General features: G+C 37.2%; 1 protein-coding gene across 3 annotated transcripts in view; it reads left to right on the plus strand.

The window, feature by feature from the left end:
- The window catches only part of VPS8 (VPS8 subunit of CORVET complex), a 240,499-nt gene that overhangs the window by 57,617 nt on the left and 160,424 nt on the right, over positions 1–22,458 (plus strand). For all 3 annotated transcript variants that reach the window (XM_047098538.1, XM_047098537.1, XM_047098539.1), the window contains 2 exons: positions 12,243–12,289; positions 19,140–19,362. In XM_047098538.1, the coding sequence (XP_046954494.1) occupies positions 12,243–12,289; positions 19,140–19,362 (270 nt within the window). The remainder of the gene's footprint in view (positions 1–12,242; positions 12,290–19,139; positions 19,363–22,458) is intronic.

Genomic DNA, 22,458 nt, shown 5'->3' on the forward strand with positions numbered 1-22,458 from the left:
ATGTTAGGGCTCTTTCCTGTGCAATTTTTTTTAAGTTTTTTTTTTTTTTTAACGTTTATTTATTTATTTTATTATTTCTTTTTTTTTTTTGGTTTTTTTTTTTCAACGTTTATTTATTTTTGGGACAGAGAGAGACAGAGCATGAACGGGGGAGGGGCAGAGAGAGAGGGAGACATAGAATCAGAAACAGGCTCCAGGCTCTGAGCCATCAGCCCAGAGCCTGACGCGGGGCTCGAACTCACGGACCGCGAGATCGTGACCTGGCTGAAGTCGGACGCTTAACTGACTGCGCCACCCAGGCGCCCCACGTTTATTTATTTTTGAGACAGAGAGAGACAGAGCATGAACGGGGGAGGGGCAGAGAGAGAGGGAGACACAGAATCAGAAACAGGCTCCAGGCTCTGAGCCATCAGCCCAGAGCCCGATGCGGGGCTCGAACTCACAGACCGTGAGATCATGACCTGAGCCGAAGTCGGACGCTTAACCAACCGAGCCACCCAGGCGCCCCCTTGTGCAATTTTTTATAATTGATTTGGGGTGATGATTTAGTGGGTGACTTGTCAAATATAGGTGGGTGGCACCAGGAGTCTGAGTTCAAAATGATCTTGACAAAATGGAACCAAATTGTCATGAGATAAAATTCAACAAGGATGAACATCAGGACTGCATTAGATGCAAATAATTTAAGTACATGAATACTGGTTTGGGAAGATCTAGCTGGATAAGATTTCAGTTGACCACAAACTTAGCATGAGTTAATAGTGTGTTAAGGCCCAAGATAAAGGTAAGGAATAGTTCCATTGGGCTATTGGTTGGAAATAAAAGCTCTGAGGTATTTATGGACTACTGACAGATTAAGCTACATCCACAACCAGGATGGTGGGAAATTTAAAAAATGACTGAAAAAAATATAGTGGGGTTGTTTAATCTGAGGAGTAAGTAAGTGGAAACATGTCTGCCTTCAGTTGATGACGGGCTGTGAAATAGGGGTTTACTGTATTGCAGCAAAAGGAGGGCTAGTATAAGTGGGTGGAAATTAGGATGTGTATTTCAGTCTAAAATTACCCAGGGATAATGTAAAAATGCTCTTGGATTTATGTGCCTCCTACTGTTGAATTTATTGAAATGGAGGAAGACCAGCTGACTAAAGACTTTCTTTGTCAGGCAGGAAGAGCTGATATTCTGTATCAGTGTGAAGAAATGATTGTTGGAAACAGATGACCTCTAATCTAGTGAGTTGAAATTTCTAGTACAACTGGTTTCTATTTCAGTCAAAATACTGAGAATTTCTATTTTACCAGCAGGTGGCACTCATGCTTGCTGCCTCAATTTTAATTTTTACCTTTGATGAAGAGCCTCACCTTTTCCTTAGAGTCAGGATATAGAATACTATTCAATATTTTTGCTTTTCTCCAAAGATCAATCAATATTTTATCCTTTCTTAACTATAGAAAGTAACTTTTGGATCTCATAGTAACTTTTTGATAGGCTGTGGCTTTTATTTATCTGGGAAAATATTTGAACCTTTAACTGTATTTGTATAGTAACTAGTTGGATTAAAATGAATTGGAGCCACCACTGTTTTCCCAGCTTCTGGTTTAGTGCCCTTCAATTTGAGAAATATTTCTTGATGGATTTTTTTTTTTAAATAATGTGTTTGTATTGTATATAGTGCTTGTCTTGGGCATATGTAGTTTTTTTGGTTTGTTTTTAAGTAGTCACCATGCCCATCATGGGGCTTGAACTCATGACCCTGAGGTCAAGTGTCCCATAGTCAACCAACTGAGCCAGCCAGGTGCCCCTTGGGCATATGCTTAAATCTAACTCTGGAAGGTTTGAACTGAGAATAGAACTTAGTACAATCACACAGATGTTCATAATCATGACAAATATTATTATGTGCTGTGTGCCTGGCAAGTATCTTATTTAATCTTCATAATATACTTGAGGAGTAGTTATTATTTATCTCCATTTTACAAATGTTTGCATGTGTACACAGACACACAGAGGGTTGAATAACTTGCCTTATGTCATACAACCAATAAACAGAATCACAGTAGGCACCCAGGCTGTCTGGCACAAGGAGCTTTGAGCCTACAGTCTGCTTAGGTTTCATGCACACTTCATTCTTTGATAATCTCAGACCAATATGTTGTTAACTGGCTCACTTTGAAACAGAGAGGACTAAGTAATAATATAAATTTTAGGAAGATATTGAAATGTATAAAAAAATACAAAATGAATTCATTTTAGTATGATCACGGTAATCGTATTTGAATGATTGTGGACCATTTTATTCTTCATCTTATTGGTCCTCCATAGCATTCAACAGTTAACGACTTCTTGAAACTGTCCTGTTGTCTTTTCTCCTATCAGAATTCTCTACTAACTGTTCTAAACTCAGAAGCTGGTCAGTTAACTATGGAAGCAGTTTCATGTATTTTGGAATATTTTATCTTATTATAGTCATGTTTGTTTATGTAATAGGTAGAGGTATAAATAAACATGGGGAATTTTAATAATATAAATCAAGCTAAAATAATTTGAAAAATAATATAATTTTAAAAGCTCTTAAAAGTAAAGCCTTACATTAATTGTTCTCACACTCTCCTTTCTGCTTCATTTCCACCTCCATGAGCTGCAGATCATTCAAGGCCATTGTTATAGCAACTGTTGCCATATGTTTTTGTATTAGGAGTTCATGCCAAATAGTGGACAGACTCTAAAAGCTAAACACAGAGTGAAGCAATAGGAGCCTTCTTTGTCTAATTCATGTTTCCCTGAGATGATGTGAATAATAAGTATTGGTGTCTAGTACATCACCTTATTCCTGAGGCTTGATTAGAATGTTGGTTCTGGGGAGTCAAGTCTTTCCTAGATTATTTTTTTGTCATACCTGTGAGGAAAAAAAAGCAAAAGTACAAATATACACATACACATACAGAGAAATACCTATATCTACATAGCTACTCATGGTGTCTGTGTACTAATACAGGAACACAGCTGCCTAGTTTTGATAGCCCACAGAGAAAGATCTATTGATCTGTGTATAGGAATGTTTATGTACTTTGGTGTGTGTATGTATGTGTGTGCATACATATACATATACATACACATATACATATATATGAATATGTATGTATTCATTGTAGGGTTTGTTAAAATTTTGAATCATTTTCAAATAATGCAGTTTTCATTGCCTGATTGACTTCTAGAATATAAATTATGAGAATTAATGCTGTTGTTCCAAAAAGCCAAGGAATGTGTCTGCTCATTTCTTCTCACATCATCCTTATGAAAGAGGGAAAGCCAGAGATTATATCTTCAGTTGGCAGATGGTAAGATAGTCACAGTGCAATAAAATGATCTGTTCACTCATTCAAACAATTGACAGGCTTAAATATAGATTTTCTGTCAGTTCAGTGTTTTATTCACATATCTATATTGCTTCTTTAATTTTAAATATATACAAATATCTAATGAGAAGCAGTTCACCTAGGCCAGTTGATAGGACTGTGCATTGAAGAAGAGATTAGAGAAATAATTGCTTTTTCTTTTTTTGATTTTAATTTTGGAGACCAAAAATTCAGACATTTTTTTTAGAGGCATTCTGCAAGTTTTTGAGACTAAGAGGAATATTCTTAAAGCAGGTATTGGCTCACTGTGTTTGCACTGAAAGACTTCAGGCACATAGCCATAAGCAGTGCATAGCACAGGCTGTACTTAATGGCAGAAGGATCAGAAGTTTGCATGTAGGCCCTTGATCTCTCAATATCCTGTGGAGAGGCATGTGTCTCTCCAGACCAGGTCTGGCTGGATGGTCTGAATGTTTTGCTTCAAGAGAGGGACCTGTCCTTTTCCGCTCTCCTTTCTTTTGGGGCTCTTGTGAGAGCAGCCTTCTAAATGGGTTAAGTGGGGTGATCATCTTGGGCAGCAACTGCTTAAGGTGATTGTAGACTAGTCCTGGAATGTCCTCTGCCCAGTTTTGCCCACAGATCCTATGCAAAGTTGAGTCTGCGCTTAGTCCTTGCAGTTGGGAGGTACAGATCTAACTGGTCCCACCTAACTTATTTTCAGGTGTCTAGGAGATTGCCACCAGGGATAATACACTGGACAACCTGCCTTGTCTCTCCATAATTAGATTCTGGAAAGGAAGGTTTAATATATGGAAATAGATTTGGCTTTAAGTAGTATTTTATCTTGTTTATAGTTACAAATGTTCAAAATTGATAAGGACCTGGTCTCTTTAGGAAGCTAGATTGAAAGCATTACCTTGAGTGATTTAGCTCTATTTAAGTGAGTTGAGAACAGTTAGGGGCAGGCATGAGAACTATGTGTATCCTCTTTCTTTTTTCCTTTAATTAGTTTTGTTTGTTTTGGGATAATTGTAGATTTACATTCAATTGTAAGAAATACAAAGAGATCCCAAGTACCTTCAACTCCGTTTTCTCCAGCGGGAACATCTTGTAAAACTGTATTACAACTGTATAACCAGGATTTTGACCAATACAGTGAAGATACAGAACATTTCCATCACCACAAGGATCCCTCATTTTGCCCTTTTATAGCCACACCTTCTTTCCTCCCATCCTTATCCCCTCTTTAGGCCCTGCCAACCATTAATTATTCCCATTTCTATGATTTTGTCATTTCAGGAATGTCATGTAAATGGAGTTATATAGTATGTAGGCTTTTGGGATCGGCTTTTTTTTTTTTTTTAACTCAGCATAATTCCCTGATGATTCATCTAGGTTGTTGCATTTGTCAGTAGTTTGCTGCTTTTTATTTCTGAGTTGTATTCCCTTCCTAATCTTCATTTAGAACCACATCACACAGTACTGTAATTTTACTTCAACCATAAAACCTAAGAAAACTTAAGACAAGGAAAGCCTATTAACTTTTACCCTTTATTTTTGCTTATCATCTTCTTTCAGTGTTCCAGGGTGTCTATTCTTTTGTTTCCTTTCTGATTAGAAAACCTTCATTATCCATTCTTCGGGGGTAGTTTTGCCGGCAGTAGAGTCTTTTCATCATAGAATGTCTTGATTGCCCCTTCATTCTTCAAGGATATTCCAATGAATTTAGTATTCCAGGTTGACAGTTACTTACTTTCAGCACTTGAAAAATACGGCTCTGCCACTTGCCTTGGCCTCCATGGTTTCTGATGAGAAACCCAGTCATTCAAATTGTTTTTCCCTATAGCTAAGGTGTCATTTCTTTCCTGCCACTTTGAAGATTTCTGGGTTTTTTTTGGTCTTTAGTTTTCAGAAGTTTGAAAATGTATTTGGTGTGGATTCCTTTACATTTGTAATATTTGCATAAATCTGTGTGTTTATGTCTTCTGCCAAATTTGGGATATTTTTGGCCATTTATGTCTTTGAGGACTTTTTGAGTTCTACCTTCTATCTTTTCTCCTGAGACTCTTATGATACATTAGGTCTTTTGTTCTAGCCCCACAAGTCCCTGAGTGTCCCATTTTTTTTTTTCAGCCTGTTTTCTCCTTCAGATTGGAAATTTCTGTTGTTTGTTCCTTTCTTCCTGTTCATTCATTTTTTTTTTTCCCTCTGAACCATCTATTCTGTTGTTGAGTCCTTAGAGTTTTTTAAACATTCAGTTACTGTATTTTTCAGTTCTAAAATTTTCATTTGGTTATTCTTTATATCTTTTTCTATTTCTGTGATGAAACTTTGTATATTTTCATTTGTTTCAAGATTTCAATTACTTATTGAGACAACTTTATCATGACTGTTTTAAAAATCATTGTTAGATCATTCTGACATCTCTGTCATTTTAGTGTTGGCATCTATTGATTACTGCTTTTTAATTCAGTTTGAGATCTTTTTGGTTCTTGGTATGATTTATGATTTCCTTTTGAAATCTAGACATTGTGGATGTCCAGATCTTACTGTGAGACTCCAAATCTTATTTAAACTTTCTGTTTTAGCTGCTTTCTTCTGGTACTGCTCTGGTAAGGGAAGGGGTCCTACCTTCTTACTGTTAGGTGGGGGCAAAAGTATAGGTTCCCCACTCAACCTCCATTAATACCTGATAGAGGGTGCTCATCCTCACTGCTGGACAGAGATGGGGGTTCCTGCCCCTTACTAGGCCTTCTTTGGTACTTCACTGACTAGTTAGGGATAGGAATGTCTCAGTACTGCCATGTGGCCTCCATTGACACATGGTGAGAGTAGCTTCACTACTGCTGGATTGGGCATTGCTGAAAATTCTAATTATTTTGTAAGTCTCCTCTGACACCACTCCAATTGGGCCTCATTACATGAATTCCAGTAGCAATCTCCATGTGGGAGGAGTAGGGGTTTGTTACTGCACTCTTAGAACTGAAAGTCCCGACTTTATAGACTTCTCTGATAACACCCTGCTCAGCAGAGGGAGGACTGTGATACCTTGTTATGTGCTGTGGAGAGTAGAAATCTAGGTTTTCCACACAGCTTTGGCTGGCATGGGTGAGTATATTAGTCAAGGTTTTCCAGAGAGACAGAACCATTAGGGGGTAAAGACATGTCTCCCCCCCCCCTTCTCTCTTTATGTGTATATAGAACCACATCACACAGTATTACAATTTTTGCCTCAACCATAAAACATAACTATAAGTATATAAATAAAGAGATTATAAGGAGCTAGCTCACTGGATTTGGGAGGCTGAGAAGTCCCAGTATCTTTATTTGGCAAGTCGGAGCCCTGGGAGAGCTAATGTGTAGTTCCAGTCCAACTCTGAAGGCCTCAGAACCAGGAGAGCCAGTGATGTAGTTGCAGCTTGAAAGCTGGCAGGCTTGAGACCCAAGAAGAACAGATGTTTCCTTCTGCATTAGGGAAGGCAATCTACTTTACTGAATCTGACTCGTATGTTAATCTCATTTAAAAACATGACACATCAGACACAGCAGAATAATGTTTGACCAAATATTTAGGCACCTTGTGGTCCAGCCCACTTAATACATAAAACTACGCATCACAGTGGGTGTGGGGGCACAGTTTTTTTTCTGTGGTGTTTGACCAGAATAGAGCAGATACTGTTACAAGAGTTGTTGGGTTTTTTTTTTTTTTTTTTCCCCACTAGATTCTTTCTTTTCTGGTTTTTTGGCTAGAGAGAGTAGCTTTCGTTGAGACTTTTTCTATATGTGTGCCTGGGCATTTCCACCTTGCCAGTCTTCTTCACTTCCAAGTCTGGGATATATGATAAAAGGGAACCGGAAAGCTCACCACTGTGTTGTTCCTCAGGTCCTGAGATCCCTGGTAGGTCCGCCATCTTCTTCCACCTTTCAGAGTCTTAGGTTTGTGTTGTATATATTGTCCAGGGATTTTAGTTATATTAGTAGGAGAGATAGGGAAAAATATGTCTGGTCCACCTCCCTAGAAGTGGGAGTCTCCTATGTGTACGCTTTTCAAGGCATTGCAAAGTTCGTTGGATAAAGAAAGAGAAGGGAGTGAACAGAAATTTGGAATTGGAGAGAGTTTAGACCAAGAGAACTAAGAAATGCTGCAGGGAATGGAAGTTGGCGAGTGGCATATAGTAGAGACTTACAAAGAAGTAATTAAAGTCTACATATGTATTCTGAGACTCTAAACCACTTGTAAAACTGCCCCAATTCTTAAATTTTTAATCTTCTCTGCTTAAAACCCCTTCAGTGGTTTTCCATTATGTTAGAATAAAGTCCAGGATCTTGCACATGCCCCTTCGCATCTACTGCCAGCCTTCTCTTTCCATGCTCTGGTCGTACTGTCTCTCTCAGTCCTCAAGGTTCTCTGCTGTCTCCTATGTCTGGACTCCTGCAAGTTACTATTCCCTCTCACTGGATGGCGCGTTCATCCCCGTAGTTGGCTTGGTCACTGCTGTCTGTCAGGTATTCACTTAAACATCCCATTCCAAGGAAGGCAGACTTAGGTTAGTTAGGCCTCCTTCCTAACTAACATTCCCCTGGCATTTCATATTTCCCTTCTCATAACTTTCATCATCCCTCGTTGTTACTTTTTAAAAATCTTTGTACCAGACTATAATATATGTCTGTTTTGTTAAATCTGTATCATTAACACCTAGCAATGGCCCTGGTCTACAGTAGATGCTTTATATAAATACAGTTTACATAAATATGACTTATACATATTTATGTGTGTCCTCTTAATGTTCTAGCCAGTTATTTCTGTAGTGTTGAGGTCGACTATACATAGGTGTATTACCTGTGTCATTCAATTTTTTGTATTAGTTATATATTTGTATAATTTAAAAATCAGAAAGTTTGGGTGCCTGGGTGGCTCAGTCAGTTAAGTGTCTGACTCTTGACCTCACCTCAGGTCATGATCCCACAGTTCATGAGATCGAACCCCACATCGGGCTCTGCACTGACAGTGCGGAGCCTGCTTGGGGCTCTCTCTCTGCCCCTCCCCTACTCACTCTTTCTTTTCTGGCTCAAAATAAATATTTAAATTTTTTTTTTTTAATTTTTTTTTTTCAACGTTTATTTATTTTGGGACAGAGAGAGACAGAGCATGAACGGGCGAGGGGCAGAGAGAGAGGGAGACACAGAATCGGAAACAGGCTCCAGGCTCTGAGCCATCAGCCCAGAGCCCGACGCGGGGCTCGAACTCCCGGACCGCGAGATCGTGACCTGGCTGAAGTCGGACGCTTAACCAACTGCGCCACCCAGGCGCCCCAAATTTTTTTTTTTTAATTGCAAAGTATAAAAATGTATACAATGAAAAGTCTGCCACCTTGATGCCATCTGCCCAGATTCCACCTGCCTCTCACCATTGTTACTAATTTTCATGTAGATTTCCAGATTTTCTTTACATAAATACAAGCAAATGTACACAGTTGTAACCACCCACACATTCATATTTTTTTCCTTTTTTAACACAAATTTTTTCCTTGTGATTTTGTATTGTTTTCCTACTTAATATATCTTGGAAATCTTTTTATACTGGTTCACAAAGAATGTCTTTTTTTTTCCATTTTGGTAGTTGCATAATATTTTTTATTTGACGCTAATGGTATTTTTTTTTTTTACTTCTGTTTCAGCTTGTTTCTAGTATATAGAAATGCAAGTGATTTTAGTACATTGATCTTCCATCTTGCAACCTTGCTAAACTTGTTTATTCTAATTTTTTTTTGTATATTCCACCAGATTTTCTACAAAGATAATCATGTTGTCCACAAATAAAGACAGAATTATTTATTCTTTTCCAATCTGGCAGTCTTTTATTTCTCTTTCTTGCCTTATTACACTGGCTCCAGTATTACCTCCAGTATTAATGTTGAATAGAAATTTTGAAAATTGACATCTTTGTCTTGTTCCCGGTGTTAGTGGGAAAGCATCAGTCTTTGATTTATAAATATGATGATAGCTATAGTTTTTCAAAGATGCTCATTATCAGGTTGAGGAATTTCTATTCTTAATATCCTAAGAAATATAAATGTTGTTGGCTTTTGTCAAATTGTTTTTCTTTGTAGAGATGATCATATAGTTTTTCTTTTTTTATTTGTTAATATGGTGAATTATGTTGATTGATTTTTGAAACCAACCTGGCATACCTGGGAGAATGTCATGTGGTTATGATGTATAACTACATGACTTTTTTTATAAGGACATTTATGTTCACTCTTACGTATTACCCAAAGGATACAAAAATATTTCGAAGGGGCACACACACCCCATATTTATAGCAGCATTATCAACAATAGTCAAACTACGGACGGAGCCCAAATGTCCATCAGCTAATGAATGGATGAAAAGGAAGTGTGTGTATGTCTGTGTGTGTGTAATAGAATCTTACTCAGGCATCAAAAAGAATGAAATCTTGCCATTTACAACACTGTGGATAGAGCTAGACTGTATGGTAAGTGACATAAGTCAGAGAAAAATAAATACCATATGATTTCACTCATGTGTGCAATTTAAGAAACAAAACATTTCATAGGGAAAGGGAAAAGAAAAGAAGGAGACAAACCATAAGAGACTCTTAACTATCGAGAACAAACTGAAGGTTGCTGGAGGGGAGGTGAGCCGGAGATAGGCTAAATGGATGATGGGTATTTATTTTTTTTTTTCAACGTTTATTTATTTTTGGGACAGAGAGAGACAGAGCACGAACGGGGGAGGGGCAGAGAGAGAGGGAAACACAGAATCGGAAACAGGCTCCAGGCTCTGAGCCATCAGCCCAGAGCCTGACGCGGGGCTCGAACTCACAGACCGCGAGATCGTGACCTGGCTGAAGTCGGACGCTTAACCGACTGCGCCACCCAGGCGCCCCGGATGATGGGTATTAAGGAGGGCACTTGTTGGGATGAACATTGGGTGTTACATGTAAGTGATGAATCACTCAACTCTACTGAAACCAATATTACACTATGTTAACTAGAATTTAAATAAAAACTTAAAAAGAGTTTGTAGGACGGTTTTTAACTACAAATGGAGATTTTTAGGAGGTTATGTATTTCTTCTGTTTCTGGTATTTTCTATCTTTAAAGAGATTTGGCCATTTCATCTGAGTTGTCAAACTTATTGGGTAAAAGTTGTTCATGACATTTTAATTACCCTTTTTATATCTGGAGAATCTATAATGATGTCATCTCTTCAGTCTTTATTTTGTTAATTTCTGATTCCATTGTGGTCAGAGAACGTAATTTGTATGACTTAAATCTTTTTAAATTTGAAACTTGTTTTATGGCCTAAAATACATTATCTATCTTAGTAAATGTTCCATATACTTGAGAAAACTGTATATTTTGATGCTGTTGGAGTGTTCTAAAAATGACAATTTACAGACGTAAGGCTATCAATTCAACATGTATCACTTTTATTATTGTTTTTATATATAATCTTTAATTTTGGTAATCTTTCTTTGAAAATTTTTAGAGAAAGCTTTATGGCATTAAAACCCAAGATTTTGATGAGACCAGCAAATGTGTAAGACAGTCTCTGTGACAATTTCGGGCTTATGGCTTTGATTTTCAGTTCCCTTTTCACTTTTCGACTCTTGAGTATTGCCCTCACTTTCTTAGGAACTCAGCTGTGTATTGTAAGGAATGTTTATTAAAATTTCTAGGGAGATTTTTTTTTTTCCCTCCAAATTATTTGGCCCACTGTACTCTCATGCAGGGTTGACAGTTGCTGTAGCATTAACACTTTTCACATGATTTTAATATGATTTAACACTTCTCTGTGATTTTAGTTCATGTTTTTCAAGAATCTAAGATTTTAAATCTTATTATAAGGAATATTGGTGACTAAAGGAAGCAGAATGGATGGGTCAGGTATAGCCCCATAATCCTTTTAAGGTTGTTAAGTCCTTCTGATACCTCTCTCAAATGATAAGGGTTCCTCGGTTTTATTTGTTTTATCAAACACGTGTTAGCATATAGTATTCTCTTCTTCACATAGTGCCTTCTTCCCTGGTGGGATTTTTTTCTACCTAGAATCTAGGCCTTCTTTTTAAAAGAAACCATTTCCTGCAGCCAGCAGAAAATGAAAGAGTGCTACTGAAATCTAATGCTTGGTTACTTGACAGTTTCCACTAATAATAAGGTTCTGTTTCTCCCTCAGACTGTTTCTCTTGAAAAAGGCCAAAATTATGGGTTGCCATTCAGTTGTACAAGTCTGTACAAGATGAATTTAAAGCAATCAAAATGTTATGAAACCGAGAAGTTAAATCAACCTTGAAATAGCTAGTTTGGAGGCTTGTGACAAAATATGGACAACCTTAATCAACTGAACCACCAACAGGACCAACTATATTTTATTATCAATTTGATGTATTCTCTTTTTTCTTTTCCTTTGCAAATTTTCTTTATAAGGTTGGGAGATAAATACATATGGGTCACCTAATATTTGTTATGTTATTATAAACTATAAATTTGTAATATCTACCTAATATTTTATTTAAAAGACAGATTTACTTAACTGTTTTCCCATGTTGTATGTGTATTTAATTGCAATTTCTTCCTGTCCTCCCTCTTCTCCTGTTGCTTCTGATATAGGGCTGCACAGTGAACACCTTAATGCATTAAACATTTTTTTTCTCAAATGTATTCAGGATAAATTTCCAGACAGAATTACTGGGTAAAAGTGTTTTCACATGTTTAAGATATGGTATAAAGCATGGTATAAAGTTATATTCTCCCAACATTCTTCCAGTGGTCTTTAGCAGACCACTTTGAGTATGTGTTACATGTAACCAAGGGACAAAGGGGACAGAGTTGTGATGCTTTCTTTATGGTTTCTCTTCAGGACATGGTGCCTGTCATAGTTGATTACTGCCTGCTGCTAGAGCGAAAGTAAGTATACATTGCCTGTCAGATTCAATTATTTTGAGCCCACAGTGCCTGTTGCTTATATGGTAATTTACTGTTGTGAATTCTATGAATTTGGATATATTTTAGTTTAATTTACAGAAATGTGATTCTTTAACAATTTTCAGTGCATTTACCAGTAAAACTAACTTTTCCAAAATAGGTGGTGTGGGCGTATCATCTGTGTGTTTGTGTGGCCGGATAGTGGAGGCAAACATGGCTAACAACAAGGTAGTCCTAATAAAGATCTTAAAAGTGTATGATTCATGTCCTTTATATATATATGTGTGTGTGTGTGTGTGTATATATATATATATATATATATATATATATGTATATATATATATATATCCTCTTTCATGAACTAGCATTAAAACACAGTATTACATACCACCCAAAACAGGGCAAAATTCAAATTCAGAGTGCCTCTGGAGTGTTGGTTTTTAGAGCCTTTTGTCAAGGAGAAATCAGTACATTTAAATTAACCCCTTTGCTAGTTCACAGTTTTTCACACTTAAAATAATAGCTTCCCCCATGCCAGGTATTGTTCTAAGGGCTTTACATTAATTTGTCTAATTTTGGTAATAGCGAGGTAGGTATTATTTTCAGCTCCACTTTACATAGGTGGTTCCAGAGACAGAGAGCCGTTAAATAATTTGCCAAAGCTAACTCACACTTCTTTTGAGGAGCGAAGATAGGATTCCAGTACAGGCAGTCTGGCTTCTGAGTCGTTGCTTTTAACCACTAGTTTGTTTCTGAGTGGTAGAGAACAACTGAGGACCCAGTGCAAAACCTTGTACAACCTGAGCTGATGCATGGATTGATATGCAGGTAGCCTGCATCATGCTTTAGAAAGTATGTATCAGTGAATGTTATCAAGAGGGCAGTTATTTGCTAGGTCAGACCTTTAAGTCATGAAGAACTATAGCTTCTGTTTACTTAAGTTCATTCCAGTGTTTTAGCTATGCAGTGTTATATGTAATTATCCAGTGAAATATGTTGTGTTCATGATTGGGATATTGTTGAAACATGGCTTTATGTTACACATTTTCTCTTCTATGAGGGCCTATGGGAAAAATTTCCCTCAGGTCTGAGTGCCAGAAATATGTGTACATTTCCTGAATAGTATATCACGGCTCTTAGCTTTCTAGAAAACTTAAATTATTTATACAAATTGCTGTCCATTAGCTAAAAGTATAAGGAAGTGTGGGGCTGTTATACTAGGCATTGGGTCAAACGTTCCCTTTTGTGTTCTAGATGGTATGCTTTTATGCTTGCTTACTTCTCACCATACTGGCTTTCTTTTTCATCAGAAAGATCCTGTGTATGGGGTCAAATAGGCCAGTCGATCAACTTTGATTCTTTGTGTCTAGGTCATCTTTCAGTCTCCTTCCATTCCAAACATGCAGTGATTAAAGGTGGATTAGATATAAAAATAGTTCAGTGTCATCACTCTCAAATGGTAGGGTTTTTGCAATTTTTTCTTAGAGTTGCCATAGACAGTCAGGCTAAAAGTACTCAATTCCCTAGGATAAATTGAAGCGGTAATTGTAAGATGTATGTAGCTTCATTCCAGTATGACATCTTTCTTCCTAAACTGCACTGTCTCTTTATGCCATCTTCTTTGATGTTTGGTTTCATTTCTCTGTAGGGTCTTCTCTTTATGTTCCCAGATTTCTGAAGTATCTGTGACCTTAAGATGGCTTTAAGGAATGCTTAGGTTGTGCATAACACAAATACAATTTTACAAAACATAATGTAGTACTCAGCTAATTTCAGGTAACTTCGTCTACTTCTAGAGTCATCACTCAGACATTCAGTCTGGCCCCCAGAAGCTTTTTATATTAATATCCTCTGGTAGAGTACATTGTTTTTATAGTTAGTCCTTTTTCACATGCTGTTTCTTGTGTGAGTCAAATTATAGACACAGTACATATTCTGAATTGATTTTAACTGAGTACTATAACCAATACCCTATGATCACTGTTAGTTACTTCAGTATCATAATTCATAGAAGGCTATCCATACCCAGCAGTAATACTAATTGAACGTGTGTGTGTGTGTGTGTGTGTGTGTGTGTGTGTGTGTGTATTCCCATTCATACTTAAGAATTCTTTTATAGTGTAAAATCCTTTTACTGTGGCAGGAATTACACTTCTTTTTCTCTGTAGGACATACCGACCAATATGTTATAGACATCTTTTTTTTTGTTAAAATTTGGCTTTATAGTCTTTTTGTGAATTGCTTAAAATCAGAAGTGACAGGAAATTCTGTTTTTGAAGACTCGTACTTTTATTTTCATAATTTGATTTCTTTTTTATTTATTAAAATAATTTATTTTCTTTTATTTATTTTGAGAGAGAGAGCAAGCAGGGTAGGGGCAGAGAGACAGGAGAGAGAGAGAGAATCCTAAGTAGATTCTGCATTGTCAGTACAGAGCTTGATGTGGGGCTTGAACTCCTGAACTGTGCGATCATGACTTGAGCCGAAATCAAGAGTCCAACGCTTAACTGACTGAGCCCACCAGGCACCCCCATAATTTGATTTATTTCACAATTTCACTTCAGTTTGGCAGTGTATATTTTCTTTTTAGTATTAGACAAAAGATACATCTCAAGGCTTTTTGTAGGACCTTTAATGATTTGTAATTTTGCTTATGCAATAGTAGCCATAATTTCAATTTATTTTGAAAATAGGTCCAGAGTTTACTTGAACTATAATCATAATTTTGAACATTGTTTAAAAATAGGTGCTATGGGGGGGGTGCCTGGGTGGCTCAATCAGTTTAGTGTCTGAGTCTTGATTTCAGCTCAGGTCATGATCTCGTGAACCGCGAGATTGAGCCCCTCCCCGGGCTCTGTGTTGACAGCGTGGAGCCTGCTTTGGATTCCCTCTCTCCCCCTCTCTCTCTGTCCCTCCTCCCTTCATGCTCGCTTGCTCTTCTCTCTCTCTGTCTCTCAGACTCTCAAAATAAATAAACATTAAAAAAAATAATAAAAATAGGTTCTATCTTATGTGAATTGTATCTCAATAAAGCCATTGTAAGACAAAACCAAACAGGTGCTGCACGTACATGATCTTGACCACTTTGAGCGTATATCACTGTAAGCCGATATCCAAAAAGAAGCCATTATTCAAATGACTTGAATTATATATAAATCTGAACCAAAAACATTTCTGTTAAATCTAAAGTGAATCTGAAGTGGTCTTTTGATAGCCAGGGTGTGTGTTTAGTCTTGTTCAACATCAGTATTATTGTTCGAGAAACAGAATGATCTTAATTATCAAACATAGTTGAGGAACTGGATGTTTTAGATCCTGTTTTCCTGACAACTGCATGTTAATATTTTAAGCATCAAAGCTAGGGGAAAAACCTTTTCTATTTTATAACAGGTACATCGAACTATATAATTCATACCACAAAATTCGCCCTTTTTAAAGTGTACAATTCAGTAGGTTTTAGTATATTCACAGAGTTGTACAACCATCACCAGAAGTAAGCCATGCCTTTTTATTTATTTATTTATTTATTTATTTATTTATTTTTATTTTTTTTTTTTTCAACGTTTATTTATTTTTGGGACAGAGAGAGACAGAGCATGAACGGGCGAGGGGCAGAGAGAGAGGGAGACACAGAATCGGAAACAGGCTCCAGGCTCTGAGCCATCAGCCCAGAGCCTGACGCGGGGCTCGAACTCACAGACCGTGAGATCGTGACCTGGCTGAAGTCGGACGCTTAACCGACTGCGCCACCCAGGCGCCCAGCCATGCCTTTTTAAAGGAAATCTTTACAAACCGTGATCCTTGTATCAGAAAATAGAACATTGTGAACATAATTTCTTAAAGTTCATTTGAACTTTGTCATTACTTTTATAAATAAAGAGAGCAGCCCAAACCAACTTTGGATTCAAGTCCTACTTAAATGTAGTCGGGATTTGTTTATTTAGCTCTGGCTAGATGTGTAGTAAAGACTGGCAAGTGTTAAGGGTTGACGTTCTTGCTCTGTTTCTGACAGTCTGAGTTTGTGCTTATAATCAAAGCTGAGTTCTTCTCATTTTTTAAATTGCAAAATTGATAATGCATGAAGTGAATTTGACCATTTTCTTAATCAGTTTGAAGCTATGAATGGTAAACCCCCAATAATGTCTTTAATATGAGTATTAATGTAAAGTGAAGCTACATGGAAAGACAACCTCTTTGGTCTTCTATTATTCAGAATGGATTTTGTGTTCTACTGGCTACAGGGTGGCTAAGTTTGAAGTGATAAAAAACAGTTTTAAAGTTAGGACTTCCAGGTAACAGAGTCAGCACTCTGGAGTATCATTCCTAAATATAGAAAGAAACACAGGAGCTAAACACTTTTTTTTTTTTTTTTTGGTATGTGCTTTTCTTTCTTCCTTCTTCCCTGATGCTCTAATAAATATTCTTCCAAAATGATGAGAACATGTCTTTGTATTTTGTTTTATTTTTATTTTAAATGTAGAGATAGCAATAAGAGTTGCTGAGTTTTATTTTTCTTGCTTCTTTATTTATAGCCTCTGACTGGTTAAGAAAGAAATATATGGTTTTGCCATTAATCTTACCAGCAATCCATGCTGCTGTTTGTCACCTTTTATGCTCTGTTTACTGAATTTTTCACTGTTTAATTTTCCTCTCCGGCGCTTTTGGTGTTGAACTAAAATATATAATTGTCTTCCCTAGCATGTCGTTTTTAACAACGCATTACAGAGTGGAAGGGCTAGCAAATATGGCATTTTCTTTATATTCATTAGAGTTACGTGGTAACTCTTTGTAGCAGTAAAGTTTTATTAATCTCCGTGACTTTTACTTGGTTAATAATTGGTAATCACAAAAATGTGATGGACTATTGATTAAAATGAAACCAACATGAAGAATATGCAGCAAGGGGAAAACTGTTATAAAAATTACATTTGTGGATATGAGAAAAAACAATAAATGGATATGGATTTCCCTCCCAGGACATTGCAGGAACTGTTTACTGAAGAGTGGTATGTCGTTCTGGTGCATTTGTAGCCAGTTCTCTTATCATCTGCCCTCTTCCAAGACTTCAGATGAGGCAAGGGCCCCCTCCTACTGCCTCCAGAATCTTCCTTGGCCTTTTTGTGGAACTGTCATGAAAGACCACACTTGTAGATGAACCAGCTACCACTTTTCATGAACGACATGACACACATGTAAAGAAATAACATTTCTAAAAATATTTATTTTCACATTTAGTAAAAAATAAATAGTCTTAAGAGATAAATAGAACTAGCACAGTTCTTGTATTAAACAAAAAAAGGAAATGAATGAACCAGGTGAACGAAAACAAAGCAATACAATGTATGAATGGGAACATGGAAAACATTTAATTTTGCCAGTCATCAAAGAATTAAAGACAGCAATATTATTTAATTTACACTTATTAAATTATCTGGTAGTAGAATCAAACACAATTGTCTGGTGAAAGTGTATAATTTTACATTGCTGGTGGCAGCGTAAATTGGTGCTATGATACTTTTTGAAGATGATTTAGTAATTTCAAATACCACAAGATTTTTCTTGTTTAATTTTTTTAAGTGTTTATTTATTTTTGAAGGAGAGAGAGACAGAACGTGAGTGGGGGAGGAGCAGAGAGGGAGGGAGACACAATCGGAAGCAGGCTCCAGGCTCTGAGTTGTCAGCCCAGAGCCCACAGTGGGCTTGAACTCACGAACCGTGAGATTGTGACGTGAGCCGAAGTCAGATGCTTAACCAACTGAGCCACCCAGGTGCCCCACCACAAGATTTTTCATATCTTTTGATTTAAGATAAATTTCTAAAAGTAGAATGACTAAGGAATTAAATCCCCCAGATGGGAAAGAGTGTATATGTAGATGTTCATTGTGTTATCATTCATGATAGTAAAATACTGGAAGTAAGTACAGGAATACTTAGGTAAATTCTAATATTTCAGCATGTTGAAACATTGTGAGTGAGACAAAATGGTAAATTTAAGGGTAGGTAGCATCATAGAATGATGTGTATTATATAATGTTGCATGAAAGAATTTGGAATTATATCTACAATGAGTATAACTCTAAAATTATTCATGGACTACTTGCAGAAGAAATATGAAATAAATAAAGTATAATTATTGAGTGTGGTGGCATTTAGATTAATGAAAAAATTTTGTTTCTGCAATAAAATAAATTCCAGATATATTTTTAAAATAGTGAATATTTTCTTCTTCCTTTCTTATCAGTAATCCCTGCCTAAACCCTTTGGGAATCAAGGGGTAAGAGCTAGATCAGGAAACATATTGGCTTTGTATATGAGCTGGGAATATTTGGATACCAGGAAAGGGGAAAGGATAAATTAGGAATAGTCCTGTTTTGAGTAATTTCTGCACCCAACATGGGTCCCAAACTCATGACCCCAGGATCAAGTGTTGCATGCTCTGCCGAGCCAGCCAGGCACCCCTAAGAATAGTCCTTTTTCATATTTTTTCTACTCTATCATGTTTACTTTATTACCCACTGCCATATCACCATTGCTTTAAGAAGCAGTGTGCCATAATAGACTCAACACAGGATTTAGGTCAGCAGGCTGAATTCGAATTCTGACTCCATCACATGTTGGCTATGTGACTTATAGCAAATAATTTAACTTATTCAGCTTTTCTTGGTTGTAAAAGTATTGGGAGAATTGATTGAGACTCTTGTTGTTACTGTTTTTGTTAAGCTTGTTTTGTTAAGCTTTGTTGAAATAGGAAAACGAGGACATATAGTTAGCAGGCTGAATTTAATGGATGTTCAGAATATTTCTGAAAGTTTTTTTTTTTTCTCTTTTACAGGGATCTTTTATTTAGCCAGATGTATGACAAATTAAGTGAGAACTCAGTGGCTAAAGGAGTGTTTTTGGAGTGCCTTGAACCATATATTTTAAGTGATAAATTGGTGGGGATGACCCCCCAGGTAATGAAAGACTTGATTGTTCATTTCCAAGATAAAAAGTTAATGGAAAATGTGGAAGCCCTCATTGTACATATGGATATCACCAGCCTAGATATTCAGCAGGTGAGTTTATACAAACTTTACTAATATATGGAATAAACAACATTCCTTTATTGATTATACTTACCTGACTGATTGGGCCTCACTGTGCCTTCTATCAACCCCAGTTGTTTACGGAGCGCTTTTGGTAAGATGTCTCTTAAACTTGTCTTTGTCAATATTTCTTAGGACTGGTCTTTAGTGAAAGCTAGGTTATGAACTCCTGCAAGCCAAGAGTCTTCTGTTTCTTTGAAATCCACCAAAGCACTGAGCATAAAGTTTACATTTGGTAGTTGCTCAATAAATGCTTATTGACTAATCCTTCTTCATCCGTTTGCTTATTCACTAGTACATTTTTCATCCTACAAGTGAATTTCAACTATGAGTACTTCCACGCAAATAATAGAATATTTTTACTTTTAAGAATATGATGCCATTTTTCAGAAAGGTACTTTATATGTCCAGTGTTCATAACTTTCATACATTGAGTTTTGAAATGCAGAACACAGTATAAGAAGCAAATTACAGGATGTCTTAGCTTGACCAGCCAGCCCATTGTTTGATAATCTACCTCCAAGTGTATCTGAGGTCTCTACAGTAAGTTTTCAGTCCTAAATTGAGGAGCATTATATATTTTGGCCTTAGACATTTCACTCTTTTTTTTTTTTTTTTTTTTTTTTGAGACAGAGACAAAGCATGAGCAGGGGAGGGTCAGAGAGAGAGGGAGACACAGAATCCGAAGCAGGCTCCAGGCTCTGAGCCGTCAGCACAGAGCCTGATGCAGGGCTCGAACCCACAAACTGAGAGATCATGACCTGAGCTGAAGTCGGACGCCTAACCGATTGAGCCACCCAGGCGCCCCCAGTCTATTTTTTTTTTTTTAATGTTTATTTATATTTGAGAAAGACAGAGTGCAAGCAGAGGAGGGGAAGAGAGAGAGGGAGACACAGAATGGAAGCAGGCTCCAGGCTCTGAGCTGTGAGGACCCAGCCCTACACGGGGCTCAAACTCACAAACCACGAGATCATGACCTGAGCCGAAGTCGTCTGCTCAACTGACTGAGCCACCCAGGCGCCCCTAGACATTTCACTCTTAACTGTTCAGTTCCATATTAGCCCTAGTAATGAGCATGCCACTTCTGCAAAGGTACAAGGTCCTAATAAGTAAGCAAGCCCTATTGAGCTAAAATATGATGACTTAAAGATCTTGACCAAAAGTACTTTTTTAAAAGGTGCAAAGTCACACAGAAATGAAGGGCTTGGAGAAATAGTTATTGTTTTCTTCCTGGAAGCTCTTTATGAATGGCTGTGAGTTTGCTAAGTAAAGCCAGATACTCTTTTATGTATGCCTTTCTGTTGTGTGGGTAATTTGGCAGAGTTTTCATGTCAGATAATAGTTAAAGTGATTTGAGAGCATGTTATCAATCTAGTTTGATTTACCCATATTAGTGTAAGAGAAATTTCTCATTTCTTGTCTTCCCAATATTTTTAGCTTTTCCCCAGCACTATGTAAATATAAATATGCTCTAGTGTTTTTTATGTTAAAATAACAATTTAAAAAAATCTCTTCAGTTTCCCTTCTCTTCATATCAAGCCTTCTTTCCTTCTTCCCCATAGGTTACTGCCCCATGTCACTCTTCCTAGTCATAGCCGAATGTCTTGAAAGCATCATCTAGGTTGTACTTCCATTTTTCCCACATCCTAATAACTCTTCAACCTTGCTTTTAGTGGATCAGCTATGCCCTCCATGTTCACTATATCAAGTCATATTTTTCACATTTTACTTACTCATTTGTTATTAATTCGAGGGGCATTGAGTGTAAGGCTCCGAGGATGCTTCAGTGACCCTAGTGGACAATGCTTATCCTCTCAGAGGCTTATATTTTAGCCAAAAAGTTTGACAACAAACAGATAAACCAGAAGTATAAAAAAACAAGTGTTATGTTAAAAGTCAGTCAATATGGTAGAGGATGTGAGGCTACCTTATAGATTGGTTAACTGTAGAAAATCTCCCTAAGGAAGTAACATTGAGTCTGGAATCTGACAAGAAGGAATCAGCAATGCAGAGATCTTGGAGAAGATTGTTCCAGGCAAAAGCAACAGCTAAGGAAAAAAAAAAAAAAAAAAAAAAAGCCTCATGTTGAAGTTACAGATAAAGGGCAAATAGACTTGGAGCTTGGTTGAAACAGAGAGGTAGTCCTTTCAGGGCAAGGTCCAGATTTTTCCATTTTATTCTGAGTGCTCTGGGAAATCATTAAACCGTTTTAAGCAAGGTGACTCTGGTTTACTTAGGTATAACAGAATGAAGGTGGGAGTCAAGATCACAAGAAGTAAGATTAATTAGACACTGGTTCAGGAGGTGGTCTTGACCAGAGATGGTTGCAATGAGATGGAGAGAGATGGCCTGATTTTGGATATGTTATGGCAGTAGAATTGATTTGCTAATGAATCGGATGCAAGAGTGTGAAAGTGTGGGAAAGAGACAATTTAAGGATGACACTTAGTTTTTTTGGCTTGAGATAAATGCAGGTAGTGATGCCTCTAAGAAGATTGGAAGACTGGATAGGTTGAAGTTTGAGAGACAAAATCAGGAGTTCTGTTTTTATTTTGAGATTGCTATTAGATATTCAGGTGAAGATACCAAGTAAGTGGTTGGATATATGGATCAGAGGGGAGGTAGGGCTAAAGCCGTAAATGTGTTAATCATCAGTACAGAGATGTATGATCACAGCACTGGCTCATAGGGTGGTTAGTGAGAGAAGAGAAGAGGTCCCAGAACCTGCCTCAGTCTCAAGACTCCCCCATGACACCTCACCTCTGTTTTTCCTCTTAATTCTCTGATTGGTCCTTATCATTCTCCTTTGCCAGCCTCTGCTCTTCTAACAGCCCTCTTCCCTTGTCCGTCGGGAGTGTAACTCTCATAGGAACAGAATATAAAGTACTATACACTGCAGGTCACCACTGTTCCTCTTCTGAATATTTTCACAGATCAGTTCTCTCCATCCTTAAACACTTCAAGCTTCTTTCTTCCGTAGACCTTCATCCTTACTGCTTCAGCCCACATGGTCCCTAGAGTTCATCTCTGCTTTTGCCTCTCATTATATGCATCCTTTAGGTCCTA

The sequence above is a fragment of the Lynx rufus genome, unplaced genomic scaffold, assembly GCF_022079265.1.
Source record: "Lynx rufus isolate CCGP_SWC_20201006 ecotype Redwood Valley unplaced genomic scaffold, mLynRuf1.p SCAF_5, whole genome shotgun sequence".
Lineage (NCBI taxonomy): Eukaryota > Metazoa > Chordata > Mammalia > Carnivora > Felidae > Lynx > Lynx rufus.